The sequence below is a fragment of the Xenopus laevis genome, chromosome 6L (genome assembly GCF_017654675.1).
Source record: "Xenopus laevis strain J_2021 chromosome 6L, Xenopus_laevis_v10.1, whole genome shotgun sequence".
Classification (NCBI taxonomy): domain Eukaryota; kingdom Metazoa; phylum Chordata; class Amphibia; order Anura; family Pipidae; genus Xenopus; species Xenopus laevis.
The window spans coordinates 65,758,943-65,786,121 of record NC_054381.1 but is presented as its reverse complement, the minus strand read 5'-3'; the positions used below and the strand labels follow the sequence as shown (position 1 = coordinate 65,786,121).

The following is a 27,179-nucleotide window of genomic DNA, read 5'->3' as shown; positions in this document are numbered from 1 at the left end:
GAAACGTAAATTAGTGGAATCATCTAGAAATCTATATAGCAGGTTGTTGGTATAGGTACTGTGAAACAAAATATGTTCTTGTGTTATGCTGGCTATACACAGGATAATTAAAAAGCTGTTGATTTTTCCCCAACAGACCATGTTGGCAGCTTATTGGCCAGTGTATGGCGTTCTCAGGAAGGCCTGTCAATTTTCAGCCTTTTATTTTCTATCTATCTAATCTACTGGGTGGGAGAGAAAGGATAAATCCATATCATACTTACAGTGATTTTCCTTTTCTGCTAATCCTCCTGGTCAGCATTAACAATCGGGCATGCTGACCAGGGATGGCCAGGGAAAATCCTTTCTTGTGAGGACTACATTTGCCCTTTGATCGGGAGCCCATCGACAAATCGCTTCTTCTTTGGACGACTAATCTCCCCGAACTGCCTTCCCACCGGCTAGAATGTAAATCGCATGGCACTCGGAAAAATTCATTTTCCGAAGTCGTCTGAAGTTGCCTCACGAGGAAACTAGCAAGGCAGTTCAGGGAGATTAGTCTCCGAAGACGAAGCGATTTGTCACTGGGTGACTAACCTCCCGAAATAGCAGCATGGGTCGCTGCTCTTAGGTTCTTAATCTTTGAATTGTTGAGATATTTAAGATGACCATACACATTATGAGCCATTTGTTTGGCAAAGTTCCACCAACATATTGGGCCAAAATGGACTGGTCTGATGGTTTGGTCTCCAAGCCAACGATTGAATCATAAAGGAGGGAGAGGGCTGCATCAACCACTAATGCAGTCCTTGCCTGATGGGATTTTTAAACCTGCCCTGTAGGTACTGTCTCTGTATGATTTTCAGAAAAGCTACCGAGTCGAATGTACGAATCTGTAAATGTATGGCCAGCTTTAGAAACATTAAGAAAAAAGTGATTGTTAAATTTGAAGGGATAGGTATTTATTTTGCTATCATTACCGCTGGATAAAAAATAAACTATTCTTCATTCTACCCCTCAGTCAACACAACTTCTTAGGCTTAGCATATGCCTAAAAAATTTTTTGATTAGCTAGATTTGACCCAACGGATGGGTGACCAAACTGTCCACGCAATTCACTTGTTTAGTGACAAGCCAAATAATCTGATCTTTCATTATTTCATCATCCGTATATCTGCCTTACTTCTTAGTTTGCCTTGCCTTCTAAATTGTACATTTTTAAATATAAGTTGTACATACAAAATACTTCACTGAATATTAATTAAATTATTTGAATGTTTTTAATTAATTTCACATTTTATATACTTTATTTAGATGCCTGAGTTTCAAAAGAAATCCGTCCACATTAAGGACCCTGAGAGAGTAGAAGAATTAATATGCAGGCTCATAAAAGGTGGTGCTTCCAAACTTCAGGTAAGTGAGTTTGATGGTGCAGTTGCAGGAGCAGAAATATAATGACCTATGTGAACTTGACCATTCATCTTTCTGAAAACAAATACTCAAAATTACATGCCTCCCAACTGTCCCGTTTTTTCAGGACAGTCTGATTTTGACAGCTCAAAAGTCCCGGATTGTTACTGAAATGTCTCTAGTTTGACCTCCTGCACTGAACAGCCAGAAACGATACAAAGTTTCTGATGTGTATTTAAATAAAAGGCTTCTTGGCCCAGAGTACTCTGCAGTTGCATCAATTTAAGATAAGCAGAAATATAATGACCTATGTGAACTTGACCATTCATCTTTCTGAAAACAAATACTCAAAATTACATGCCTCCCAACTGTCCCGTTTTTTCAGGACAGTCTGATTTTGACAGCTCAAAAGTCCCGGATTGTTACTGAAATGTCTCTAGTTTGACCTCCTGCACTGAGCAGCCAGAAACGATACAAAGTTTCTGATATGTATTTAAATAAAAGGCTTCTTGGCCCAGAGTACTCTGCAGTTGCATCAATTTAAAATAAGGAAAGATACAATTATAACTATTTAAGATATACAAGTCTGGGCCTTATTTATGAACATTGGGCCGTAACCTATGACAAAGTGCAGATTTGCCCAGTGTTCATACATCAGCTCCTTATAATAAGAAAACATTGTAGCTAAAGAGACGAGGGGTTCTGTCCTGATGTATTTTTACCTTTCCTATGTCATCTACTCTAGCAACTGATTTTTTAGAGCGGGTATTGTAATGCCAGCTCCCCAAAGTGTACTTTGTTGATAGCAGTCTTCAGTGGCTGATTCGGTTTGTGCAAGTCAGTAGCAGCTTATGACCTGCTACTGGAGCCCAATAACCATAAACCACCTAGTTCAAGATTGTGCTAATTCCAGGGTTACTTTGTGTTAATTTGTGCAATTGCATGCACGGGTTGACAGGTGCTTTGGCATCTGCTGCAAATTGGTTGGAGCAAAGATGGTCAGAAGTATGTGCGAATGTCTTCAGTGCAAAATTTTTGTTGTCTATTTTAGCACTTTCCCATACATTTATAAATGATGCTTAATGTTTTATATACAGTATGTTTAAATGGTCACAATGTAATATGCCTGCCAGGCCTGGACTGGGAGTCAAAATAGGCCCTGCCATTCCAAGTCCACAGAGGCCCAAACAGCCCCCTACCAGCCCACACAGCCCCCTTCCAGCCCACTATATGGTGACTTTCTATGGAACCATACAGCAGCCCCTCTGGCATTTGCCAGAACCCACAGATTGCCAGTCCGGGCCTGATGCCTGCCATTATTTTATTTAAAAATAATCTAACCACTGTGAGGTCATTTTTTTTCAGGTTATCACCGATTTTGATATGACCCTAAGCAAGTTTTCCCACAATGGAAAAAGATGTCCTACATGCCATAGTAAGTTAACTATATTAAGACAATTTCCATTAAAGGGTACATATACCTACTATTGCTCATAAAACTTTTTTTTAGATTTCATGTCATTAGCAAATTTCACACTGCTATTATTATGAATGTGCTGCCTGAGCACCCTTGCATTCAAGGTGCCATACCAGCTATTTTATGCTGAAAAACTGGGATTGCATTGTGGGAATTCAGTTGTATTTTTTCTACAAACATTTATGTTGGCATTGTTGGCAGTGACTTATTAGGGTAAGACACATAAACATTAGAAATGTTATAGATTAGGCTTTGCTTTTGAATTCTCTGATATCATTCTGATATCATAGTCTATACCAGGGCCCTGACACACCCGTGATTACAACTGATTTTCTTTTTGAAGGTGGCTTACGAGGAAAGTTCGGCTGTTCTCCCACTAGCAATAATTGAAATCACTTACATGCAATTGATTTCAGTTGATAAAAATACAAAAGTCCTTCAAGTTCAACCCCTCCAGCAAACCTCAGCGCATATGTATCACACACATAAACAGTCCTATCTATACACTCCTATATATAAACAATAAATACCAATACGTACCTACACTAAACTAACTTTAGATCTTAAGATCACAATAGCCTTGGATATTAAGCTTGTTCAAGAAATCATCCAAAACCACTTGTAAAGGCATTAATAGAATCTGCCGTCACAACATCATCCGACGGGGCTTTCTACAACCTCACTGCCCTTACATTGAGGAACCACCTACTCTGCTTCAAATTAAAGTTCTTTTTTTCTAGTCTAAAGGGGTGGCCTCTCGTTCTTTGATTTCTTTTTCCCTAAGGGAGAAGAGATCCCCGACTTTCTGTCTATAATGCCTTCTAATGTATCGAGTAATTATGTTCTCTTGCAAGTGCCTTTTCTCCAGGAAAATAAACCCAGCAGTCTACCTTGCCGGTCACAGAACCCATCCATATGCCAACTGCATTTCTTAACTTTGTATCTGTTTGCATTTATTTATGTCCCCATAACACAATGCAACGGCACTAAGGGGGTGCAATATCTGCACTCTGCTCCTTGCACAACATTACAATTCAGCACGAGTTAGGAGGTAGTAGATTGGATACCTACATGCCTCTTGACTGTCCTTCATGAATACAGTTCTGTCAAATGCAGGCAGCACTGTATTCCTCTGGAAGTATGAAAAACATAGCAACTTGCAGCCATTTTTGCACTTTGTGCTCTGCCGCAGCGAGAAGACTTTAATCGATCTGATATCAGTTTGGCAACTGTGCAAACATATTTGCTGCCTTTCAAGTTGAAGAATTGCATGTTGCATGCTATACAGTATATATTTAATCTAGTCATTTTTATTTTTTACCATTATAGATATTATTGACAACAGCAAACTTATCACAGACGAATGTCGAAAAAAGGTATGTAATCAATATATATCCTTTATTTGCCCTAATATATTACAAACTGGTGGTTCATACATAAATATACTGTATATATATCTGTGGGGCATATTTTTTATCTGTAATTTATGAAACTGTCACTTTATCACCCCCTTCTCAACCACACTTTTCCTTCCAAATTAATTTTAAAACCCATTACATCTGTAATATATGTGTGTGTGTATAGTTATGATGATTAATATAACGAACAGTAAAACAAAGACAAATTATTATTCCACATAATATAAACATCAAAAGATGAATAAAACTGCTGGGGTACTGTTTGGGCCTCTGTGTGCTTGAAATGCCAAGGCTTAATACCAGTCTGGACCTGGGGTATAGCATCATTGTGCAACTTAACCTTGGACTTTCAGAGGCAAAGGCACAGCGCTTGTACCAATACTGTCACAATATAATGTCAATGGTAGACATGGGGAGATGTCTTTGGCACTTGAAAATAAACATAGTGAAGAGCTCAGAGGAATGGAGTGCATTAAGAACTTGAATATGGTGGCAGTCTGTGGGATGCTATATAGACACCCTGTGTGTTACTACAAACAAACTATACTTAGCAAGGGAAGTAAGAAGGCATTAGAATTGATTTATTGAAGTTAGTTAAAGTAAAGCAATATAGTTAATAGTTACACTTATGTATTACTGTGCAATGTTGGCTACTCTGTGAAAGGTTTGTAAAAGTTTAGAATTGTTTTACTGAAAAATGATACTTCCAATAGCTAACTAGAATAGGACACTACCATTCTATTCCTAAAAAAGGCCTGTGTCTCAAAGTAAGATACTTTACATTTTAGTTAATGTATCCATATATGGGCTGACTTTAGTGATACCAGACCAATATGGTTAAACCAACATACATAGCCTGAATTGACATCTATAAAGAGAACTAAATAACTCCTTCTAACTCCCAGATCCTGCAAAAATACATTGGTAGATAAGGGAATTCTTTCTGGACAGACATCCTGTGATCTCATTGTATTATATGAAAGTCTGTTAGAGCTGCTCTACTCTTCCAATAGTGGCCCAGATTCAATTCCATAAAAACAACTTTATTTTATCATGTGAAAACTTATGGGTGAGATTCAATTTGAGGATAAAAAACTTTTCTCTGAGGTCCAGTTTTTTTCCATAGACTTCAATAGAGTATTCATATGATAAACAGTTAGACTGCATCTGGCTCTAAGTGAAAACCTAGAATTGAATTATATTGATGCCCAATATTAGCAAACTTATTCCATCTTTACTTACTAACAGGTACCATCATCTAAAGGCTCTTGACAAATGTTAGCCAAAAAATATATATGTATATCTATATGAATACTTCTATTTGCAATGAACTTTACTGTTTTTCTTCCTTTAGTTATTTCAGCTGAAAGAAAAATACTATGCTATTGAAATCGACCCAGACCTCACTATGAAAGAAAAATATCCATACATGGTTGAATGGTAAGTAAAAAAAAACATTTGCCCTTGATTGCCCTTATGAGGAACAGTAAACCATGCACTATTTCTGTTCCATTATAGGCTTTATTATGAAACATATATCTATTTCTTACAGAGGTTTAAAAGCTGCTTAAATTATAATTGCTGCAGCTAATGCTAGTTCAAAGTTGCAGTCTCCACTAAAAATAGTATACATAACTTTCGAAAGATAAGACTATGACTACATTATCTTCTTGATAGTTTAACCTCATGTAATGCAGTTTTATTGGTTGGTTTGGATAACATGTATAGTCTGTCTGGGTGTTTTTCAAAGAGGCAAAAACACATTGCTTTCACTCACTAGACGAGGTTGTTCATATTTAGCATATTGACTGTTTGAGACGTGAGATGTTAGTCTCTCTGCAGGGAATAGTTTCTGTATTGCACAAATTTGCAATGGAAACAGATTGACAGAAAAAGAGTGAACCCTGGAGGTAGCAATGTGCAATGTGATTGCACATTTGGAAAGACTTCTGGGTAGTGTGACCTTGTAAAAGTGACAGAGTCAGATCAAGACTAATGGCACTTTCAGAAATCTGCCTGGAAGGATGAGACAGTGTATGCCGTTTCTCTTCTTATGTTTCTCTGCTGGCGGAGAAATGCAGCGTGTAACATACTGTATATGTGACATTTTCTTTGCAGACATAGTTTTTTTAGGGAGTTTTAGAATAGTGCAAAATGCATGATTATCAGTGCTATTAAATAATTTACATGTTTAAAATTACAAGAAAGAATTTTACATCTTGTCAGTACAAGAATAATTGGGTGGGTGGACAAAGAAGTAAAAAAGGTGGTAAAAGAGAGGAATGAAGGTGGTAATCATAGTCCTAAGTAAACTACTAATTTGGGGGGGGCAAATGAGTCCAAATATATATCTCTTAAATTGTTCATGTTTGAGGGGTTTACAGCTGTTAAGATAATTTGATTCTTCGCTCCCTATACCAAGTGCTTTACAGCATAATCAGGTTTTATCAAATGTTCAAAGATTCGTGAAACTCTGGATTTTTTGATTGTCACCATTTTGGTCCATCTCTTGGAGCTTTCTCATATGTTGATGTAAATTTTAAAATTGCAGGAACAAATTCTAAAATGGCAGGAGCACTTCATTTTAAAGGCTGTGTAAAGTTTATATAAGTAGCGCTTGCCATGTTATAAATATGTCTTTATGGTAACACATTAGCGGTTTTCTGCAGTGTAGTAGATTGCTATCATCTCTTTCCAACACATTTCCTTTACTTCCAAAAGAACTTTTGTCAGTTAAGCCATTTATAAGAAACTAGCAAAGGTGTAGTCTATTAGCCCAAGAGGTTTTCTAAGTTGCAGAAGATCAGCTATGGCAGAGACCACAGAGGTAGGTGGGAAGAACCACCCCCTAAAGGTGGCCATACCCATCTTCCATTTACTGGAGTTCTTCTGTAGATTTGCTGGCTGCATAGTTTGTTAGAGCACGGCACCCCCTATTGCCTTCTCAATGCTGGCACACCCTTGGTGCATGGAATGCGGTTGCAGAGGGTGTGCCCCACACATTTACTAGTGCTAGATCTTTGATCTGCCTTCTTGCTGTATTTTATTGCATAAATTCAATTTGTTTTGAAAGAACTATGCACTCAGTACAATATTCATATTGTCAACTGTATTTAATTAATAATGTATTAAAATCTTGACATTTTAGGTATATGAAATCTCACACCTTATTGATTGATCAGCGTTTGCAAAAAGACAAACTAGCAGAAGCTGTAAGGGAATCTGATGTCAAGCTCAAGTAAGATTTTAGGGTTCATTTACAAGTATAAGTTCAGTGTGCAAAGTGCAATTTTACAGTTGGTTGCCATGTTTTTTTTACCCACCCATGGGTTTCCCCATAATTCCAGCATAATTGCAGCCACTAGCCACTTGGCACAATATCTCCTGATGCATTAAAATGGACACAATTGTGATTGTGGTTTGCTTCAAATCAGACTCCATTGCCCTAAAAAACTTTTGTTTGTTGTTCACTTGACACAAGCCACTGTGAGAACCTGTGCACTTTTATATTTTAGTCATGCTATCAGTTTGTGTTTCAGAATTTTACTATACCACAAGCTAGTCCAATTACACACCTTTCACATTTAATACAGATTTAACTTGAAATAGCTAATTAAACAGCATAACAGAGGCCGAACAGTTGTAACTGTCAGCGGTGGTTAATAGCCCATGTATCCTTTGCACAGACACACTGTGCTTCTGGGAATTTTGTTTCCATGGTCATACTGCTTCCTATTATATACTGTATCAGAGGGCTTGTAGCATATGTAAAGCACACAGAGGCCATTTTGGGTGTCACTTACCCACAGGAGCCATAGACAATATAAACCCCCTTTTTCTATACCTCAAACTCATTTGACATGATTCATGTTTTTTTTTTGCTTATTCCAGGATTTTTTTTTTTTAAAAAAAAATCATGTTTGGCTTATTCCACGATTTAAATATAAAGTTGCTAATATTGCAGTGTCCTGGGTTTTATTTTGTCATGTGCTAAGCTCATAATATTAATGAATATATAATATATACTGTATAATTTATATTTGCCTTCTTTGAACGTGCTGCTAAACCTGCATTGTTTCCTCTCAAAAGGGAAGGCTATGAAATGTTCTTTGACATACTCCATAAGCAAAGTATTCCAGTCTTCATCTTTTCAGCTGGACTTGGAGATATATTGGAAGAAGTTATACGTCAGGCTGGAGTCTACCACCCCGACGTAAAAGTTATTTCCAACTTTATGGAGTTTGATGAGAATGTAAGCAAATACGTAGCTGAACTATTTTTAGAATGTTACATTAATTTCTTTTTCATGGAATTTAGTTAATTGTTCTACCATCCCCATTTCACAGCAATGAAAACAATAGAGGTTATTTACAAAAGTCCCATTGTAAAGGGGCACTTTGTCTTACACATACAGTATGTGCCTCACCCAGCCTGCACCTCATGAATACATCCCTCTGCTAGTGATGAGCGAAGGATTTTATGCTTTTTGAGATTATTCGTAGTTTAGCGACTTTTTGGACAAGTGAAACGGGACAGATTTGCTCATCAATAGTCTGTGCTGGGTAGTGTGCAGATCTTGGACATCCATACACAAGTAATAATTATTTCCACTGTGTGTTAAGCACTTTATATAGGACGATCCCAGCTAATTACGTGAAAATAGATGTGGGCAGGCAGGTATTTTTGGGTGCTTTGTGGACAGGGAGAGAAGATATTCCCGCGGGCGGCAAAGCATACTGTCTGTCATGGCCCTAAAATCAATATATGTTTACATTCTCTGTACTTCTGGCTCTGGGACACTTCCCCCCCCCCCCTTTGCTCCTTTAGGATGGTGGCACAAGTGAAGATTCAGGGAGATTACGACAACTTTGGGGCGACTTCAGTAATGTATGCCATCCCGCCAGCTTTTCGTACTCTTGCTGCGGGAAGACATATGGGGAGATTAGTCGCCCGAAGTAGGGGAGATTTGTCACTGGGCGACTAATCACCCCATCTGCCACTACCCTTACTAGGAGAGGGGGATCGAAGCAAAGTACTGCACTTGGACGTCTAGGATTTGTGGCACTTAGGTTCCTTTATCCACAGGATATGTGGCATTTATTTACAAATTTAATACAATATGCATTTAGAGTACCCTAATTAGTAATCAGAAATTACAGCTGTACAGTTGAGTGTTCATTTAATATAATGCCTGTCTTTTTCATAGAAAATGCATTATAAATTTATGTATTTTGTTTTTCGAAGGGAATAATAACAGGATTCAAAGGAGAACTAATACATGTGTACAATAAACATGATGGTGCCTTAAAGAATACAGAGTACTTTGGCCATCTAAAGGACAATAGTAATATCATTCTGCTTGGGGACTCCTTAGGAGATTTAGCTATGGCTGATGGAGTGCCAAATGTGGAAAATGTCCTTAAAATAGGATTTCTTAATGACAAGGTGAGTCTTATGTATCCAATTTAAGTCCTACACATTATATTGTCAATCCAGCCTCACAGAGGAAAGGATCAGTTACTACTGATTATTTGAAGGGGAAACTAGCACCTTTTAAAATGATTTGTATATCAGTTCCATGGCCTCGTTTTCTGGGAATGGCAACTTGTTTTCCAAAGAGCTGAAAGTGGAGAAAGTTTAGTTGCTGCCCACAATCCCATATTTAATTTCCTAAGCATTCCTAGACCCAAAACTTTTGGGCTTGGAACTTTGGGACTTTGTTATGCCAAAGAATCCTGTTTTGATAAAAGTAATTTTAAAGGTTAACTAAAGCTTAAAAAAGAAGTAGGGTAAAAATGCTGCACATTATTTGAGGCAGTCTATACCAGTAGGTTTGGACCGGCAATCTGTGGATTCCGGCTGGGTGTTTGAGAGTTACTATTTATTAGCCTAGTGGGGGCTGTTTGGGCCTGTGTGTACTTAAAATACCTCCAAAGATATCCCCTGTAGTTCCCTATCTTCTGTTCTACTGATTTACAGCACATGCTGTGTGCTGCTGTCAACCTGAGCTCAGGACCGACTGACAATATACTGTATATACAGTATATATAGCAGTCACGATAAAAGGCTATTTAATTATTAATTCACATTCACATTACATGGCAGTCTAGAAATCAATGCAAGCAGCATAAAAATGTAATCATCAGTCCTGTGGCTAGATTAACCTCATTTTCTGCTTCTGAACTAAGCTTAGCTTCACAACAGCTGCTCAGAGCACACTGAGCATGTGTGTCACTGTCACTCCTAACAAAATCTAAGATGGTGACCTCCTGTGACAATTTTGAAACTCTGGATCATTCCTATTATAGAGATGCTGAATCTTTAGACAGGGGAACATTTAGGGGCAAATTTACTTATGGTCGAATATGGAGGGTTAATTAACCCTCCATATTCGACTGTCGATGTTAAATCCTTTGACTTCGAATATCGAAGTCAAAGGATTTACCGCAATTAGTTAAATCCTTCGAATCGTTCGATTCGAAGGATTTTAATCCATCGATCGAACGATTTTTCTTCGACCAAAAAAAGATAGCAAAGCCTATGGGGACCTTCCCCATAAACTAACATTGACTTCGGTAGGTTTTAGGTGGGGGTTGAAGTTTTTTTTTAAAGAGACAGTACTTCGACTATCGAATGGTTGAATGGTCAAATAGTCGAACGATTTTTGGTTCGATTCGAAGTCGTGGTCGAAGTAGCCCATTCGATGGTCGAAGTAGCCAAAAAAACCATTAGAAATTCGAAGTTTTTTTTATTCTATTCCTTCACTCAAGCTAAGTAAATGGGCCCCCTAGTAAATAAAATACAGTATTTCTAACCACATTTGTTTTAGGGTTCAGTTTTGCTGTAAAAAATTATTGTCCTTTTAGAGAATGCATGCAACCCATTTTGAACCCCAGCAACGAATATATTATTTCCCCCTTTCTTAGTAGGTAATTTAGAAACCTTTAATTAAAATCTTAATGTGCTGCTGCTGAAACCTCCCATTCTCCATGTTGAAACAGATGCACACTTGTCACTTGTAGTTTTCTATAAAGTTCATAATGACCTTTTTATATTGCTCTTCTATATATTTGTAATATGGATCATGGGGAATGTCAGCAGCAGCCAAATGACGGATATCCATTATACTGAAAGCAAGAGGTCATAGCAATAAGAATTTAAACAAGTGACTATTAGAGCCAATATTCATGGTGTTATAAATCACCTTTTTAACTACTGGCTTAAAGGAGAACTAAAGCTCACTACAGGCGGATATTCTTGGTCTGTTGATGTCATACAATGAGAAAAACGTTACTCACAGTTTATCGTGTGAAACCTCATGGACGAGATTCCCCAGTCTGCTCAGAGGCTTCATAGACTTCACTATATGACATCATCATTTTAATTCTATCTGGCCCTCCTACAATACTGTATGAGATGTAATTGGCTCACTACATATAATAAGCTGGACAGCACTGATCTAGGGCATCACCACAACTAAGACACATGTGAGATATTAAGCTGTATTTTTGGAGGGATTTAACCATTTGATTTTTGTTTTCTTTTTCAGGTAGAAGAACTGATAGAAAAATACATGGACTCCTATGATATAGTCCTTGTCAAAGATGACACATTGGATGTAGCCAACTCAATCATACAGAAAATTCTATAAGCTGCCCTGAGGCAGGACCTTGCTTTTCATAAAAAAAAAGAAAGGATTTTAAATTATTTCCTGTTGTAAGGTTTTACATGTATATTAACAAAATCGTAATATTATTGCAGTGACAACTAAAAGCACCTTATTTTTCAGCATGATGCTGCTTTCTTATACAGTGTCACATTTTTTTAAACATTTTGATTTATGCAATCATTTCATTGCCTTCACCCGCCTCTTCCTGGAAAAAGGAAACATTAATAGTGAATTAATATATTTATTTTCATATGTACTTTTAAAGTGTTGTATTTTGTCTGTGTGTAAATGTTTTCTAAAGGCCAACTAGTGTGCATGATTCCAAGTGCTGTTTTTTTTTTATGTATGTAAAACTTCTGCAATACATTTATAATTCAGTACTATTACTGTAGTGTGTTGAATTTACTTCTGCAATGCCTTTTGCCACAGTGACTATAACTTGTAACAATTATAAGTAAAAAAAGAAGAGGCACCAGGCATTTTGGAATTGTGTAGCCTAAAGCTGGCCATAGACGCAAAGATCCTATCGTACGAATCATCGTACGATCAGACTTTCCCATCTCCCGACCTGCCACTAACCATTCTGATCGAATAAAGTAGTTAAAGAACAGATCAGCCAATGTTCTGCCCCTGACAGCAAACGTACGAAAGTTATGTCCAACCAAAGCTAGTAACAAAGCAAGATCCCGCACACCCAACAGATAAAAGCAATATGCCTGGTGCTCACTGGCAGAGGTTCGGCAGCCCCACAACAGAGTACAGCAAAGGAATTCCAACAGCACACAGGACTGTGAGAAATCTTCAAAAATGTATTTCAATGCGGAGTGCGATGCAACGTTTCGGGGAGTAGAACCCCTTTGTCAAGCAACCAAAGCTAGCGTCAGTCTCCCTCTGAAAATCATCAGATCAGCAATACATGCAGAGATATTAACGGCAGCCGACAGAAATCCTTTAACCTGTCCGATCGACCAAACGACCGATCTCCGCCGGACGAAAAATGTCGGGACTCTCCACACACGGTCCGAAAATCGCACAAATCCTCGATTTGTACGATCAGATCTTTGCGTCTATGGCCAGCTTAACTGTATCCCTTAAAACCTGTTTCTGGATCTGCTTTGGCAATAGAATAAGATAGCAGAGAGAAGAAGAATGGAAACTATAACTAGAGGTAATGTAAGGCAGAAAAGACTGCTGTGTCTCTTATTGCCCTTCTGTGAAATCAAGATTGAATCTATCACAACTTGTACAGTATCTGTTTGGCCTTGGAGGTGATCACTTCAAAAGGTGCTACTTTACCACTCCCACCTTTACTCACAGGATTTTTATAGACTTGCCATGAAACTGTTACATAAACAGTCCAATGTGTTAGTCATTTTACTTAAAGGAATACTGGGGGTCATTTATAAAGTTCGCGCATCGCATGTTTTTTCCTGAACGCTAATATATTGCACTGCTCTGCCCGTCTTTCCAGTTTTTGCGAATTTGCATTGTGAATAGATTTTCGCAAATGGCGCGCAAATGAGACGGGAGTTTGCGCAACCGCACCCAATGTGCGAGGTTGTTGTGCGCGAAAATAGCATTGACAGTAACTTAAATTCGCACTTGTTTTGTGAATATTTTCTCCGCCACAAAAGTTGTGGCGTAATTCAGTCGCAAAGTGTGCGCATAAATATTCGCAATTTTCGATTTTTGACAAATTTAAAAAGCTCTTATAGACATTTGCATTGTGAAAAAAATGTTGCAATTCTGCTTGCACCAGACTTATTTAGCTTTATAATTATAACCATGCTCAGGGCAAATATATTCATTTGGCAAATCAATCTGCCTTGCGCGAAGTTTATAAATGACCCCCACGGACATGGGAAAAAATTATTTTTTTCAAAATACATCAGTTAATAGTGCTGCTCCAGCAGAATTATGCACTGAACTGTTTTTTTTAAAAGGGCAACATATTTTTTTTATATTTCATTTTGAAATTTGCCTTGGGGATAGACATGATGTTAGTTTCCCAGGTGCTCCCAGTCACGTGACTTGTGCTTTGATAAACTTCAGTCACTCTTTACTGCTACACTGCAAGTTGGAGTGATATCACTCTTCACCACTCCAAGCAGCCCATCAGCAGCCTATCAACAGAACAATGGGCAGCTAACCAGATAGCAGCTCCCTGTAACATTAGCCTAGAATAAGATTGTACAGGAATTCTATAAATATATCTCTCTTCCCAAGCACAGTGTGCAACCCCTAGATGTGTGGTCTTAATCTGAATATGCAAATATAGATAATGGCTGCTCTACAAACCACATGGTCTCTCCTCGTGACGTTGCACACATGAGCAGATAGGGGAGGGGGGCTGAAAAATCCCCATGTCGCAGTGCGACTTGGCTTTTTACACAGAGTGGCTGCCTCCAAGAACACATGTAATGCTGTGCCTGCTGTTAGTGCAGCACAGGAAGAATATATAATGAGCAGGCGTGGAAGCCCCCTTGACAAAATAAAAATAATAACTCATGTATGGATGTAAGAATTAACATTTTATTTTCCAGACTGTGTTTTTTTTGAGGTGTACATTTTAGAAAAAGGCAAAAAGAAGTTTAAAATGACAACAGATTCCCTTTAAAATACAAAGACATTTTATTTTCTGTTTATTATAGGTTCTGTAAGTATTATTCAACTATTGAACAAAAAGACTACTGCCAGAAGGTGATTCTCATCTGAAAACTGAAAGAGCACATGTTCAAAAAACTGGCAATAAAATTCGCAAGTGACCAAATCAGCTGGCAGTGAAAGGGTTAATAGTACTTAGCTACAGTAGAACCCTTTAAAACTCAAATTTTACATTTCCCAGGATTAAATTAGGGGAAAAAGATGCCACTGCACACAATTGGGGTTCTACTGTATTTTTTATGTGATATTAAGATACACTTAAGCAAGTATTATAGAGATGTAGGTCAGCCAAGACCAATCAATGTTTAATAAATAAAAAAATAACTAATAAATGTTCTTGGTGTGCTTTTGAATACACAGGGTACTACTGTAGGTAGTCACAAACTACTTCTTCCTGGATTCTCCATATGGTGCATGCAGTAAAAAGCCAAAATGCCGATTTTCACTCTTCTGCACATGTACACTTTATCTGGAGCCCTAAAGAGTGTCCAAAGAGTGTCAAGCACCTAATATACTTGTACAAATCCTTAAAATATCTAATTGTTTTTTATTTACATAGAGACATAGTAAATTTGGTTGAAAAAAAGACGTCCATCAAGTTGAACTTTGTGAAACCTCTTTTGAAATCTTGTTCGTTTTAGTTTGTTTTGTCTGGGACTTCCTTATGTCTGTTGGTCAAATGGCCGCTGGTGAGGCTGGTAAATAACCAAATTAACAAATTTTGTTCATTGCATTTTTAAAATGTCTGACACTACAGAACAAATTTGGCTATTTTGCACATTGTATCACATGAAGCATAATACTTCCTGATATACAGTATAAATCAATATCATGCTCTTTTTTTTACCTTCTCTAGATGATTTCAGAATTGCCAGATTCAAAATTTACTTTTCCTTCATTACACATTTTATACTGGGGGCTTTTCAGCTAGTTGAAACATCTCCAATAAATTTTTTCACGGTGTTTACAAAACACAAAAATAAACCCAGCTACTGCAGTTTTTGAAAAATTCTATGGAAACTCTGCGCCAGCTCAATGACACTGCAAAAGGTGTATATTTATAATAATTTTTTTTCAATAACAGGCAATTTTGGTCAGATCATCAGATGCAGCATAAAAGCAACAGTTGCTGCATTTTTGAGGGAGATGTCAGTAGAACCCTGGGATAATACAACTAGGGTTGCCTCCTTTTCGAAAATATTTTACCGGCAGGTGACACAAAATGGGGTGTGCTGTGATGTAAAGGGGGTGGGTTATGATGCAAAAGGGGCAGGGCTATGCTGGGGTGACTGCCAGAAAGAAGCTTAAGCAAGGATTCACTCAACAAATAAGGTAACATTGGGGCAGGCCAAGGGCTATTCTTAAGGGGATTACAAATTTAACAGGACCCTAATTACAACTGATGAAAAGGTTTATTCTTAAAAATGTACATTTTTAATTATTCTCTCTATACTTTTATGTGCAATTTTCTGATGAATCACATTAGCCCTTTGTTTTTATCATCACTTAAATTAACTTTACTTACCTTCAGTTAAATGTTCTTGATAAACAGGCATTATTTAAAGCAAACTGCATGAATATAATTTGACCCATTTTAGTATACCTCTCTCAAAGACAGCATGTGGTTTGCATTCTAAGTCAGCAGCAAAGAGGGCACACTTACAGTTGATCTGCAACCCCAAGTATCCCACACCCCAACTCAATAAAATAAACAACAAATTAACAAATAAAAGCATAAACTCCATTATTGTTTGGACTAAATTAAATTATGAAATAATTTTTAATTGTTTAAGTCTCAAAAGGATGACATGTCAATAGTACAGAACTTTTTAAACCTTATGACCACTGAAAGCAATTTATTTTCAGATGTTTAGCTTGTTTGAATATGCAAATTAGGCTTCAAATTTCACTTGATATTTGGCCAAACTTTATTTGGTGCATCCCCCCTCCTACATGATAAAAGTATTCCAAGATTACTCTCATTTGCCAATATGTTCTGTAACAGAATATTGGCGTAGTCTGATTTGTGGTATAGAGGTTTGAATTGCAAGCTTAAGGTGTCATGCTTGCTTTTTTATTAAAGAACATTTTAGGTCACTGCAAAATTGCTGTACAAAACACACAACGTTCTAGGGTCTTTTCTAGCATACTTTCCAAATGCTGCTCTTTTTCTTACTAAAGCTGGCCAAGATGCAAAGATCAGATCGACCGAACCTCATATGATCGGACATCTCCCGACCTGCCACTAACCATTCAGATCAAATAAAGTAGTGAAAGAACAGATCAGCCGATGATCTGCCCCTGACAGCAATCGTACGAAAGTTATGTCTGACAAATCCCACTGAAAATAGTTTGATCAGCAATACATGTAGAGAAATTATCGGCAGCCGACAGAAATCTTTTAACCTGGCCGATCGACCAATGCGAAATGTTAGCACTCTCCACACACTTTCCAAAAAAACGTATGAATCGAGGATTCGTACAATCGGATCTGTGTCTATGGCCAACTTTACAGCTCACGTTAAGATTAATACTTGATAATCATCCACTGGTGAGATTTAGAAGGACTACATACTTTGTACATAAATTAGGTGCCCTGGTCCGTCTGGATTTTTTTTTTTGGCATGCCTACCCTAATAAGTTAATGAACCAACTTTTTACCAATAAATTAAACTAAAGAATTCCTAAAAGGAAGCATTTAAGTATTGGGTTGTGCATTACAAAACAACAAGTATGTGTTGCTGCCCCCTAGTGGATTTGGTAACCCTCTCAAAATGGCATCCACTTCAATGAGTTAAGCAACAAACGTCTGAATTGGTTCTCAATCAATATAACAGGATGTATTAATTTTTAGAACTTCCTGTTTATACTTTACAATTCCACACAGTTTATATGGTAACCACAGAGTAGTCTGGTAGCCTTTAGTGTCCCTTAGTCTTTGTAACCCCAATCCAAGGCTCTTCACCTGTCAATTTATCATAGTACTATGATAATCCAAATTTTAGGACCTCTGCCCATTTCACCCTGGGGTAGTTCATGCCTGTTGCAAATCTTTCATACACAACCAGAGTGACCTTAACAGGTTTCATCATTTGCAAGAATTTGTAATGAATTGGGAACAGTTTTTGGTGCTTGCACTAGGTTAGCAATATCCTGTAAAGCAGAGTGAAGGTTAATGTAATGCTGCTTTTCCAAAGCAGCCTACTTACTTCTGTCTGTGCATTTGTGATTAGCAGTCTGTTACTTGGTGCAGTATGCAACTGTAGAGCTTCCTGATAAAGTCTGTTAGCTTCCTGTTGAGCTTACATGGCCTTTTGGCATATTCTTATTTATTCATACAGAAATACAGAATCATCTTGTGAAGCTTAAGAATCTTATAGAATAAATTTGAGTTGCTATAAAGTGAATGCACTATGCCATAATATTGGCACATAAAAGGCTACAATCAAATACTTTTGTCAATGTTTATTACAGCCAGTTATGTTAAACATTTCTTTAAAAATGTGCATATCCATGTGATGGTTGACATTAGTATACATAAAAATTGGGGGGGGCGCGGCGGCACTTGTTTTCAGAGTTTTATTCTTCAAGACTGATCACCTCATCATTTTCCACTAAAATGTAACCCTGAAAATAAAAAAATTAAAAATTTAACAGTTGAGAAGTGGATTTCCTTCCTATGACATAAAATTTAATAGAACATATTTACATATGCAACAATTGTCATTAAATAATATGTAGCTCAAGTAGGCAGAGCTTTTTATTAAAGGAATAGAGGTTGCAATACTGTGCACTGCATAAGCCTGGCAAGTGCCATGCAGGTTTGAGTCAGTCTGTTGTGCATGTTACTTTAAGTGTGACTACTATCATACAAATATTCTGACAGTTTCCAGTTAACCTTCCCAAGAATGAAATGCCCAACGCACAAGGCCCTGGCCTTGATTTTTTTTTTTTTTACACTGGAATACCATGCTGCTGTCAACATTCTCAATGCCACAATATGAAAGTCTATCAACAGTGAGGATTGATCTTCCAAGAAGATATTGGGTGGTGAGCTAAAAGCAGCTAAAGTGTCTTGATCTTTGTGAATTTAACACACAGATACATGGCTCCTCAGATAAAAGAATATCAGCACTTGCCATTCAGATGGGTAAACGGCAAAATTATTGATCATCATAGAGCCAAGAGGAAGCAGATTCCAGAAAGCTGCACTAAATCAGAGAAGCCTTCCAGATACGAAAAAGAACCCACACAAACAAGCCGTGAACCTTTCAAGACTAGTTTTCTTTTAAAGGGGCAGTCCACCCTTATATACTGTATCTGTACAATTGGCATTTGTGTCACTGTGCTTTCTGGTATTTGCCCTTTGTATGGTAACAGGTTGCTGGCATTTATGTCATTTTTACGCAGTATTATCAGTTTCTCTACCGTGTGAGAAAACTGGACTTGTGACATTTCCCTTTAGCCCCCTGCTTTCCAAAAATAATAAAAGTGAGAAAGTAATGTAATAAAAATATCATGTAGTGTTGCCCTGCACTGGTAAAACTGTTTGCTTCAGAAACACTACTATAGTTTATATAAACAAGCTGCCGAGTAGCAATGGCGGAAATTGAAAAAAGGCTACATGGCACAGGACAGTGGATAACATTTAACATTTATGTTCTACAGAGCTTATCTGCTGTTTAACTTGAGCCTTCTCTTTTGAATGGCTGTCCCCATGGCTACACAGCAGCATATTTATATAACAACAATAGTAGTGTTTCTGAAGCAAACAGCAGTTTTACTGTTGCAGGGCAACACTGCATTTTTATTACTTTAAAACAAAATTTCATTTTTTGATGTTACTGATCCTTTAAGCGACAAATGCATGATAACCTGACGAGATGCAATTATATAAACACACACCTCAGTCTTGGTGGTAATTTGCAGTTCATAGAAAATCCTGTGAATAGAAGCATATGGTACAATGAGGCATGTTGGGGGGGAATCTAGAAGATCTATACAAGAGTTATTTTGCATTGGCATTTCAGATTATAATTAAGGTTTCACCAAATACATTCTGTTGGGTAAACGGCAAAATATAATCATCACTGTGCCAGAGAAGACAGGGGGGGGGTGAACACAGATACTGAATATTAAAAATAATTATAAATAATTGGAAAACTGCATGCATTTAGAGCGCACCTGTAAATTTGCAGTTATCACAAGAAAAAAAAAAAAAATCGCAATAATAAAGACAGACCGTGGGAAAACTTACATAATGCTTTTTTTCCTGGTCACCCGAAGTTTCTTCATAAGGCAACTTCCCTAAAAGAAAAAAAAAAAAAAATTTAAGAGAAGATAGAAAGATAGATTAGAGAGTAGCAGCAGATAATCAACTCCTAAAGCTGCATTTCTTTGTTATGCCTGCAAACTCAGAGCTCTCTATCCCCCTCCCATGTTTTATATGGGACATTATATATATTGTTAACATATACATTTAGGAAGGAGGCGGTGCTCAAACTTCTGTTTGTGATTTCTGCCTTTTCCTTAACCACCCTCTTCTGTTTTGCTGAATTTTTAACCCTAATTTTTGGCAGCAGGCAGTGTGCTCTTTTATTATGGTTTTTTTTGTCAATAATATATTTAAAAAAAATGCTACTTTTAGATTGCAAGCTTTTGGTCAGGGCTTTTTTACCTTTTGTATGCAAATCTGTATGTCCAGTGTATAAAACCGTAAGAATGTTTGTGCTTTATAAATACATTATACAGTAGAGTCTCAATCAGAAAGTTGCTTGAAAAAAATTAGCAGATTGTTTAACATTACATATGAAGCAATAAAAAAAAAAAACAAAAAACACAAGCTACATGACATTGAAGCACACTCATTCTTGGCTCCTCAGATAAAAGAATATCAGCACTTGCCATTCAGATGGGTAAACGGCAAAATCAGTGATCATCATAGAGCCAGGGAACAGCAAATTCCAGAAGGTTGCACTAAATCAGGAAAACTTATGTCATGTAGAACATTGGACAGCTTAGAACACTTTTTTTTTAATGGGGCAGACTGCCCTTACATTAACATATGTATTTTCATTTTACATTTTCTTCTACTGCTCTTCAGCTTTGTCACTGACCCACCAACCTGATTGGAGACTAATTTAATCGTTATTGTATTTTTACTTATTTTTATTTAGTCTTGTCCCTATTCATATTCCAGTCTCAAATGACTGCTGTTGCTAGGATAAAGCTAGCCATATATATTTAAAACAACCACCTATTTGGCAAGGTCACCAAATGAGCAGATCTTCCTTGGATATGCTGAACCCCCCTTTAATGCCATGTAATTGAAAACTAAATGCAGTGATAAAAATACCCTATAAAGCATTAACCTGACACAGTTACATACCTCAAGTCCTCATGTTATTTTGGAGTTCTTATGAAATCCTGTGAATATAAACAAAGTATAATGAGTTTTGGGGGGGTGGGGAATCTTTTCAAGCCTAGATCTTAAATTGCATTGGCATTTCAGATTCTAATTGAGGTTTCACCACATACATTCTGTTGGGTAAACGGCAAAATATAATCATCAATATGCCAGAGAAGACAAAAGGGGTGAACTCGGATACAGAACATGGGAACCAATTATAAATCATAGGGCAACTGAGTGCAGCACCTGTTTTTAGTTTACACAAGAAAAGGAATTACATTTAAAAAAAAAATAAAAAAAAAACACGACATTCACCTCAGTCCATTAAGAATAATCCTGCATAAATCCCAGGGTTTTACAACATGTTCTTCTGTTGTGGCAAAGCATCATGAGAGGAAGTCCCCTTTTTTTTTGGATACTTCCCCTCCCACAGCTGGAGCAGGAGAACAGAAGGGGGAGGCACTGGAGAACACTGCCCCACTATCCAGAGTTCCTAAAAGAAAAAATAAATCACTTAGCATTACAGAGCAAGAGCAGCAGCAGCGTTAAATAATGAAATGATAAAGCTGCTGCTCCCTGCTAGATCTGCAAGCACCAATGTATTAAGACAGGGCTGAAAGCGGAGCAGTGGCAAACTAGGAGATTTGTCATCCAATTTAATCACAGGGAAATGCCTTCTTTCGTATTATCCAGCAATTAATCTGAATCACCATAATGTGATTTACTTGCAACAATTGGAACGTTAGTGAAGGGAGGATGGTATTTTCTGGAGATTTGTCACCTGCAGTTGCATAGATTTACAGCGGCTGACAAATCTCCCTGTCAGTCATCACCCTTAAGGTGGCCAAACGCAACAATTATGATCTTTCCTGAATCATCAGATATATAGGTATAAACAATAGAATTCTACCTGTTATCAGATGATTCAGCAGTAAACACTGACAGATGTTTTGGCGTCTTCAAAGAAGCCAGATCAAAAATTTCCGACTTGGCCAATCTACTAGCCGACAAATATATTTTGCCGATATCAGTCACCTTGTCTTCAGTCTGTTTCGAAAATCTGTTGTGCGCTTGTTACTTTATTTTTTTGCACTCAAAGTTTTTTTTATTTTACCTCCAGTTCACAAAAAAAAAAAAAAAAAAAAAAAAAAAAAAAAACACACTTTCACAATTGTACAATAGCTCCATTGCAAATGGTTAAACAATGTGTCTAAATGCAATATGGCTCAAATGTTGCTTACAGTTGGTGCGCTTGTTACTTTAGATATACATGAGCTCAGCCTATGGCCTGAATAAAAATGATATCATGAACCTTTCTGGTTAAATTTCATCACTAAGCTATGTGAAGTTAAAGCACACTAATACTTGGCTCCTCAGATAAAAGAATATCAGCACTTGCCAGTCAGATGGGTAAACGGCAAAATCAGTGATCATCATAGAGCCAGGAAGCAGCGGATTCCATTAGTTTGCACTAAATCTGAAAAACCCTCTAGATGTGGTAAAAGTGTACAGCTTTTCAACATAGATTTCTTTTAAAGGGGCAGTCTACACTTACATTAGATCAGTATATAATATAATGCCCTATTCTTAATACTTTCAATTACAGTAGAACTCGCATTTTGTTTTTCAGAGGACCAGAGAAAAAAAATGGTGTAAAATCCAGGAAAATGTAAAATCTGAGAAATGTATTATGTATAAAATATATATAGGTGGGACCACAAAATGTAAAATGAGGGTAAACATAAAAATCAGCAGTTGAAAACCATATATTTCACTTAAAGCTACAAATGCATTCATACAATTACAATTAAAACATAAACCTGAATAGATATGGGTATGTACATACCTCTGTAATTCTTGGTATTTTGCAGTTCATACAAAATCCTGTGAATATAAGCATAAGGTACAATGAGGTGTGCTGGAGGGAAATCTATTCAATCCAAGATCTTAAATTGCATTGGCATTTCAGAGTAGAATTAAGGTTTCACCACATACATTCTGTTGGGTAAACGGCAAAAGAAAATCATCATTGTGCCAGAAAAAGACAGGTGGGAGCACAAACTGAACATGAAGACCAATAATAAACCACAGGACAACCGCATGCACAAATCACAAGTAAATATACCCACCTTAGTCAATTCATATTAAATCTGCCTAAATCCAGATACATCCTTGCTATTTAAAACATGTCTGCTTTCTTCTGTTGAGAAAAGCTTTATGGGAGAAGTCGCTTCTCATGACATATCCCCTCCCGCAGCTGTTCATAAGAGAACAGGAAGAGAAAAGCATTGGATAACACGGTCTGGAGTACCTTAAAAAAACACAAAAAAAACAAACTAAACTTTAGCATTACAGAGCAGGAGTAGAGTTAATTAATAAAAAATTGCATTGGCATTTCAGATTCTAATTGAGGTTTCACCACATACATTCTGTTGGGTAAACGGCAAAATATAATCATCATTATGCCAGAGAAGACAGAAGGTTGAACTCAGATACAGAACATGGGAAAAAGTTGCTACTCTCTGCTGTGCCAGAAAGCACCAGAGCTTTAAGCTTTTTAACCTGTCCGATCACCATGGTACAAAAAAAGACGGGACACAAAATTATACAAACATTTATTTCGTATAACAGTATGTTTGTATCTACAGCCAGCTTTAGAGTCACCCCTCCCATTTTTTCTGCATTTATATCTATATTCAGGCAGTTTGGCAGTGTACTTTAATTTCATGCAAAAAAAAAAAAAAAAAAAAAAGCCTTACCACCAATTTCTTTGTCAATATTTAATTCTAAAAGTTCTCTAGCATGAAAACACAACGGTAATAGAAAAAAAAATTAATAAAACTTTAGTGCACAAACTACTTTTGCTAGTCATTTTGGCAAGTCCATTTTTACTTCTTGTATCAGTTGGTTGTTTTTGCATATAAAGCAATTTTTATTTGGCAGGTTGTTTAAAATACTGTGTTGAGTGTGCGTATGCTCCAAATGGAAACAGGCACACTGCACAGGACTTATATAAGGGCTGTTATTTTCTGCCCCGGAACTGCTTCGGCCTTTGTGCAGACACACGTGGCAATATTTCAGCACAGAAGCAGGAAGTACTGCACCTCAGTCTTCATGGTGTTTTGCATTTTGGTGCAGAAATCAGCCACATGTGCCAGCACCCAGACAAACAAAGTGGTCCTAGGTGCAGGCAATGAAAAAGGCGGATGCGAGTTTAGGGGCCGATTCTCGGCCTAAAGCTGGCCATGGCCATAGACGCAAAGATCTTTGGACCGTGTGTGGAGAGCCCCGACATTTTTTGTCCGACAGAGATCGGTCGTTTGGTCAATCGGACAGGTTAGAAAATTTCTGTCGACTGCTGATAATATCTCTGCGTGTATTGCCAATCGGACGATTTTCAAAGGAAAACGGTCACTAGCTTTGTCTATCGCTCAGGGGCAGAACATCGGCTGATCTGTTTTTTTAACTACTTTATTTGGTCGGAATGGTAAGATTTTGATCCGAATGGTTAGTGGCAGGTCGGGAGATGGGAAAGTCCGATCGTGGATTCATAAGATCGGATCTTTGCGTCTGTGGCCAGCTTAAGGGTAATGTCACAGAAAGCATTTTATCGGTTGGTGGGAAAACAGAGAAAAAGCAATATTGCCCTGTTGTGTAGGGAATGATATAATTGGCACAGAAGGGAGTATTTTCTGGTTATTTGTCCTGTGTGCAGTAACAGGTGACTGACATATGTCATTTTTACATGCATGGAGCAGTATTTCTTAACATTTTGCTATACTTCAGCTATCCATGCAATTGAAATGCTATGCAATTGAAAACCAAATGTTTAACTTAAAAACACATGAATTAAATGACATACCTCAGTCTTCATGGTATTTTCCAGTTCATATGAAGGCCTGTGAATAGGAGCATAAAGGTACAATGAGTGTTGTGGTCGTGGAGGGAAAAAAAAAAATCTTAATAAACCTAGATCTTAAATTGCACTGGCATTTCAGCTTATAATGAAGTTTCACCACATACATTCTGTTGGGTAAACGGCAAAGTATAATCATCATTTTGCCAGAGACAGGAGGGTGAACAAAGATACGGAATAAGAGGGCCGATGATAAATCACTGGACAAATCACAAAATCATATGACTAATGCATGGATTTAAAGTGCACCGGTCACTTTCCGGTTATCACAAGAAAAGGAATTACACTTTAAATAGAGACACCCACCTCAGTCCTCAACTAAGATAAATCCCTGCTGCTTCAAAAGTGCACGTGGCGCTACAGTCTCAGCTTTCTTCTAAGTGGTTGCAAAGCAGCATGGGAGGAAATTACTTCTCGCGATATTTCCCCTCCCACAGACTAGAAGGAGTAGAATACTCCCCTGTCTGCATTCCCTTAAAAGGAGAGATTACTGATTAGCATTACAGAGCAGCCTGCGCCTTCTGCAAACACCACAGATCAAGTTACTGAGCTCCCCCTCCCTTGTTTGTCTGCATTTAACCCTATATTCGGGCAGTATTGGCAGCAGGCAGTGCTCGGTTTCAACTCAATAACTTGCTGCTGTGCGGTTTTGTCCAAAATTATTAAGAAAGTATGGGATTTACTGAACCCCTCATCCCATATTTTGTCTGCATTTTAGCCATACATTCAGGGTGCAAGTTAGTACTCCCAACTTTTAGTTTAATAACTTGCATGTGCAAAGTACTGTCAAACTATTATCCTCAAACAGAAAAATTCATAGCAAAGTATTAATATTCTCTATGAACGTTACTGAGCTCAATAAAAAATCCCATGCTCATAAAAACATCTGACCTAATGAGGGGAGGGTCCTCTATCCTCATACAGTCAAAAAAAAAAAAAAAAAAAAAGCCCATCTTCAGTTTTAAGATGTACATATTGTCAAATACTATATACAGCAGTTCCTTTAAAGCATTGGGACAAAAACTCATTATTTTTGCAGAATAACCCCCTTTATCCTGTGCGGGCTAGAACTTGAAGCACTGCTATCATTTCCAAGTAGTGCCTGTAACAATGATATGTTAGTGCCCACAGCAATGAGAGCATGCAGGGAGAAGAACACACTGAAATACAATGAAAAATATTATTTAACAAAAAAAAACAAAAAAAAACCAACACATTGCCAATATTTTAAAGAGAATATATAGTATACTGAAGATATGCATGTTTTGGAGCCTTAACCTTAAAATAGGTAGTCTTTTTATAGTTTGTGTACCAAAACTTGTCAAACCTATTATTAGTATCAGATATTCTCCTCCCTACCAATGTGACCAACTGCACTGCAGTATTTTGTAGTATGGATTTAAGAAAATCACATTACCAGATATCGGTATCTACAATATTATTCTCATAAACTAAGTGCAGAAGCAATTCAGTGGTTTAGCAGCCACAATTGGCCCCTTTATTCCAACTAGGGTTACCGGCCTGGCCGGTAAAAATTATGCTTGATGCCAATGTTAATATTCAGGGTAAAGCAGTAACTGGGGGGTCCCAGAGTAAAGTTGATGGAAACAGCTATGCACCAAAGGTCTGTCGGCTCTTCTTGTCCACTAATACGGTTAATATTTATATTGACTCTAAAAACATGTAAAGGCCTGGCCTGCCAATGCTATTAATAGGGGCCAAAAAAAAAAAAAAAGCAAAAAATAGGAAGGCTCGTATTGTTTTCCAGAATAGGGGACAACCCTACTCAGAATCAATAAATACATTACTAGATAACGTGACACAACTTATTAAAACAGCTTTAAGACATACTAACTTTACCTGCATGGTTATCACATACTTAGGGCTATTCCACACGGGGAGATCGGCAGGCGTTTGCGGTCGCGGCGACAAAGCGCAGCGCCAGTCGCCGCGACCGGCGCAGGCGACAGTTTTGTATGGGCGCCTATGTAAAAACGCCTGTGCTAACCACACGAGGCGATGCGCTTTTCAACAGTCGCCTGAAAATGCCTCGCCAGGCTTTTTCAGGCGACTTTTGAAAAGCGCATCGCCTGGTGTGGTTAGCACAGGCGTTTTTACATAGGCGCCCATACAAAACTGTCGCCTGCGCCGGTCGCGGCGACTGGCGCGGCGCTTTGTCGCCGCGACCGCAAACGCCTGCCGATCTCCCCGTGTGGACTAGCCCTAATTGTTGCAGG

The 27,179-nt window shown here is 37.7% G+C and overlaps 1 protein-coding gene and 1 long non-coding RNA gene across 5 annotated transcripts; one reads left to right on the top strand and one right to left on the bottom strand.

The window, feature by feature from the left end:
* Window positions 1-1,292: 1,292 nt before the first annotated feature.
* Window positions 1,293-12,336, top strand: nt5c3a.L (5'-nucleotidase, cytosolic IIIA; the record flags this gene model as incomplete). The annotated part of the gene is given in 8 exon segments (NM_001094563.1): window positions 1,293-1,392; window positions 2,755-2,824; window positions 4,196-4,242; window positions 5,639-5,724; window positions 7,433-7,522; window positions 8,374-8,536; window positions 9,529-9,729; window positions 11,834-12,336. Coding segments are annotated over 8 exon segments (859 nt in total), but the record flags the coding sequence as incomplete, so codon positions are not given.
* Window positions 12,337-18,067: 5,731 nt separating this feature from the next.
* On the bottom strand, window positions 18,068-26,825 carry LOC108719008. 4 transcript variants are annotated; one of them, XR_001936128.1, is made up of 10 exons: window positions 26,803-26,825; window positions 25,249-25,415; window positions 24,889-24,925; window positions 23,156-23,337; window positions 22,873-22,910; window positions 21,342-21,519; window positions 21,006-21,043; window positions 19,875-19,924; window positions 19,523-19,559; window positions 18,068-18,244 (listed from the first exon to the last, which is right to left on the bottom strand). It is a non-coding gene; the product is annotated as an uncharacterized LOC108719008 (long non-coding RNA). The 4 variants fall into 4 exon arrangements; XR_001936129.1 differs by having other exon boundaries at window positions 25,249-25,406; window positions 26,803-26,822; XR_001936130.2 differs by lacking the exon at window positions 25,249-25,415 and having other exon boundaries at window positions 26,803-26,822.
* Between the last annotated feature and the right edge of the window lie 354 nt (window positions 26,826-27,179).